Below are 4,167 nucleotides of genomic sequence, written 5' to 3'. Positions count from 1 at the left end.
GCTAGCCATCATGTCCGACAAAAGTGGAACATCAAAAAGAAAATTAGCTAGCATAAATGAAAGCGTCCAGATAGATAATATTTATTACAGAATCCCCCAGAGAAGCTTGTCGTATTTGTCTTACAGGCTTGATCCGCTCAATGAAGACCGAAGGAAACAGAACTCTCCACTTTTATAATAAGATCACATCACAAGTACAGTGGCCTCCCACCTTGGCATTTGTTTAGCAGACCGGAATTAATCACTGCAACCTTCCTTTTCGTTACTCTACAAGCCTTATCTTTAAATCCCACAAATTTTTCTGTCGAACGTCCTCGACAGCTGCCTCCATGGCTCCATTATATTCCCATCGTGCTTGAGTTAATCATACTTTGGCCATTCAAAAGATGTTTGCTTTTTTTCTTTTTCCTTTTTGAGTACAAAAAGTTGGCTTAAAATTACATAAATTGCGCTGTAAGGGCCCACAAACCACCCACCAGATCTCCTTTTTTTTTTTTTTTTTCCCCCCTAACCAGCAACTGTCACTTTTTCCCAGCTTAAAAGCGCTTAGCTCTAATCAAAGATTAATTAGTACGATAACTAAAAGACACCTTGCAATCTTGTTCCAGTAAAGGTAATTAGAACTCTTCATCCACTTCCTTTACCTTTTAATACCTCACAGACTTTAGATGAATATAGTCAAAAACACTACTCATAATAGATGTACGGTTTCTTTCTTCTCTACAATCAGAACAGTTCTAACCATTCATGCTAAAACCACCAAAATCCCAAAAACATTACCACTAAATCAACAAGCGATTAGCTCTTGTACTCCTGACGGTAGTGGCTTCCCATTGCTAGAAGCCCCACTAAATTAGCAGTAGAGGCTTCCCATGATGCCCCCACGATCAAGACTAACTTTTTCACACAAGCACATATATACATATTATCAACACTTTTAATAAAACAAAACCAAAAAAAGAAGAAAGAAAGAAAAGAAAGACGAAGAAGAAGAAGAAGAAAATAAGTGAGAGATTTGGGAACGAAACAAAAATGTTCCTCTCTAAAAACACCGACTTCATCATCAGTGCCACGAGGAAACCGTGAGGAGGGGGCGGTCCTTCCAGGCGAGTGAGATGAACCCTGGCGGGAATTCGAAGACCCTGTACTTGGAGCTGTAGTCATAATTCCAGAGGAGAAGCTTCGCTTGGCTCACCGCGTAGTTGCTGACCGCTAATGGACCCAGGCCGCATCGCCCCATCAGAGCCGTCCATCCCTCTCTTCCCTCCATCCCGTCTTGTCGGTTCGGCACCTTCCCCGGCCCCACCGCCGCCCGGATCCTATGCCCCAGGAGGAGCCGCTCCACCCGGAGCCGCTCCGCCGACCCCCGGTCCATCCCCGGCTCGAGCGACTCGAACACGGCCGCGTAACAAGCCAGCGCCGCACCGAACCGCTCCACGAACCCGAACCGGTTCAGGTTCGCCTCGTACTCGCCCAGCGTCACCACGGCCGGCCCGAGAGATTTGGCGAGCCGGAGCACCGGCTCGACCAAATCGGTCGCGTCGCCCAAGAGGGTGTTGAGCTGGAGCATAGAGTTGACCGCCACCGACTCGCCCGGCTCGACCCGGAACGTCGAAGCGGTGAGCTCCGCGAGCGGGGTGAGGACCGGCTCGAAGTCAAAGTCCAGGTCGAGGAGAGCGGCGAAGTTGCGGAGGCGGTTGCCGGTAACGGCGAGGGAGGCTGCTGGGGAGTCTCCGAGCGCCGGTGCGGGGATGCCGGAGATCCGGATCTTGGCCGGTTTTCCGGCGGGGCGGGTGGCGAGGGCCTGGAGGAGCGCCGCCCACTGGACCCCCTGGATGATCCCGAAGTCGATGATGTGGATCCGGGACGCCGACTCGGTGGCCTCCAGGATCGCCTGATTCGCCGTGAGGTGGGCGAACTTCGAGTACGGGCACGCGTCGTTGAAGGCTTTGTAGCAGAGGGTGAAGTCCTCCGTCGAGGAATCGTAGGAGGTGGCAGATGGCGGCGGCGAAGAGGGATCCTTTCGATAAGGATCTCCATCGGCAACGGAGATGCGGCTGTAGAGGGCCTCCGCGAAGTAGAAGGCGACCCGCTCCGTCGGATCGCCAAGGTCAGACGCGGACTCCCGGATCTTGTCCAGGGACTTGGCGGCCAGATCCGGATTGGAGTCGGCGATCCGGGCACAGTCGAGGAGGGCTTGGAGCAGTGGCGGGGGCGGAGAAGGGGGTTTGCCCGCCACCGCCGGATCTCTGACTACTTCGGCCCCGCTGCCGGCGTCGTTCATCTTTTTTGGCGGATCGAAGGTGGAGGCAGGGGAGGCAACGGTTTGGACCGGAACCTTCTGCGGCGGCGGCGCCGGATTTTGGGAATGAATGGTCACCGTCTGATGATGAACCAGAGCTGGAGTGGAGATGTTGGCTGCGTCGGAGAAGACGACGCGGTTGAGATCCGAGGTGGAGGCAGGGGAGGGGACGGTGATGACGGCGGAGCAGGAGGCGAAGGTGTCGGCGAAGAGGGGCGGGATTTCTACCGCCGCAGTGGCCGCCCCACCGCCCTGCCAGGCGTCGGTCATCAAATGGGAGCTCTCCGCTGGCGACTCCCCAATCAAGCTCTCCATCCACTCGTCCGAGTCGAAGTCCCCCGCCACCGACACCACCGCGGCGGCGGCAGAGGCGGATGAGCCGAAGTCGGAGAGCCGGAACGGGCCATGGTCCAGGTGGACCGAGGGATGGAACCCAAGGACTGAACTGGGGCCGGAGTCGGGGGCGAAGGGGTCGTGGAAGTCGGCGGAGTCGGGGAGGACGAAGGGGAAGTTGTCGGGGATGGGGGGCTGGTGGTGGTGGTTGGGTCCCCACGGCTGGGGGTTAACGGAGAAGGGGTTAACGGAGGTGGCGATGCCCTGCTGCTGCTGCTGCCGTTGTTGCTGTTGTTGCTGCTTCTGCTGGATGACTTGCTGGGCGATTGCCATCAGATTGCCGCTATCGGCACACATATAAGCCATTCTCCTCGTTATTCACAATCTATTCCTCTCCTCCTCTTTTTGTTCCCTCTTCTATTACTTGTGGAAAGGTTTTCTAGCTTCTTCTTCTCTAGCTCACATGAGAGCGTTGAAGGAGGGTATGTCAGTGTATGTGCTTTGTACTTGGAGTGGGGAGAGGGAGGTGGATGAAGAGAGATGGGAAGGTTTTGAGCGTTGGGAAGCCGTGGGCTTTATGAAAGAGAGAAGGGAAGTAGGGCCGCCGTTGCGAGGGCGTAGGGGAGTTGGACGATCAGACGGAGTGGGAGAGAGAGAGGGGGGGGGGGGGCGGGGAGGGGGTGTGGGGGAAAAAGGTAGCTTCTCCCGAAGCGGGCAGGGAGAAGAGAAATTAAAAACAAACGATTACGGAGAGGGGACCCACAGGAGCCCACCATCCACGGTGGAAAGAAATTTGCCGGAAAGAATGCGAAAGAAAGAGAAACAGGCGGTGATTGACGCGCGCGGAGGATCCCCCACTCTCTCTCCTCACATCATCGCATGCGGATAAATTTTAAAAATATTTAAATAATTTAAATAAATATCATCTAATTATCATATTTGATAATTGAATCACACACGTGAAAAAAGATAAATAAAAAATAAAAAAGAGAGAGAGAGAGAAGGGAGGGGCTTTGTGCGCCAATCACATCCGAAAGAGGAGAGGAGCCCTCCATGCACGCCAATCACCATCCGTTCCTACATGCGAACGAGCTTATCATATACTTTCTTCAAAAGAAAGTAGATGGAACCAAATTTGTTGAAAGATGCAGGGAAAAATGTTCGAATGAGACTAGAGTAGGGTGGAGAGGAGAGAGTTGGAGGATTGGTTTAGTTCACAAAAAGAGGAGGAGAAAAAAAATATAGTGAATAAAAAAATAAAAAAATGATATTTGGTTGGTATTGTTGTTGAAAATTTGATTTGTTGATGTAGAATTTCATTTTTGGATCGAATCGGTTGGAGCTTGATAGTGACTGCAGGTTGATGATGATGTGGAACCCGCAAGAAAAATTTCTGATCGGAGGTGGCTCCGATAGGAACCCTCCGATGTCCAAGTTAGAATTTCGATGATAGAAGGGAAAGAGCGAGTATTTTAGGAGATAAGAAATTTCATATTTTGTGGGTCCCTTATAGGTCTTTATTTATAGGCGGA

The 4,167-nt window shown here is 52.2% G+C and overlaps 1 protein-coding gene across 1 annotated transcript; it reads right to left on the bottom strand.

Annotated features, from left to right (window-relative positions):
- Positions 1-783: 783 nt before the first annotated feature.
- On the bottom strand, positions 784-3,298 carry LOC105058150 (scarecrow-like protein 4). Its single transcript, XM_010940975.4, has one exon. It carries the CDS (start codon positions 2,999-3,001, stop codon positions 1,064-1,066), a length of 1,938 nt encoding a protein of 645 aa, XP_010939277.1. The 5' UTR covers positions 3,002-3,298; the 3' UTR covers positions 784-1,063.
- Positions 3,299-4,167: the final 869 nt, after the last annotated feature.

Source organism: Elaeis guineensis, chromosome 15 (genome assembly GCF_000442705.2).
Source record: "Elaeis guineensis isolate ETL-2024a chromosome 15, EG11, whole genome shotgun sequence".
Lineage (NCBI taxonomy): Eukaryota > Viridiplantae > Streptophyta > Magnoliopsida > Arecales > Arecaceae > Elaeis > Elaeis guineensis.
The sequence above is the reverse complement of the archived record's forward strand: the minus strand, read 5'-3'. Positions and strand labels throughout refer to the sequence as shown.

Coding starts and splice junctions, on each gene's coding strand:
- LOC105058150 (XM_010940975.4), bottom strand. CDS start 3,001: ATGGCTTATATGTGTGCCGATAGCGGCAATCTGATGGCAATCGCCCAG.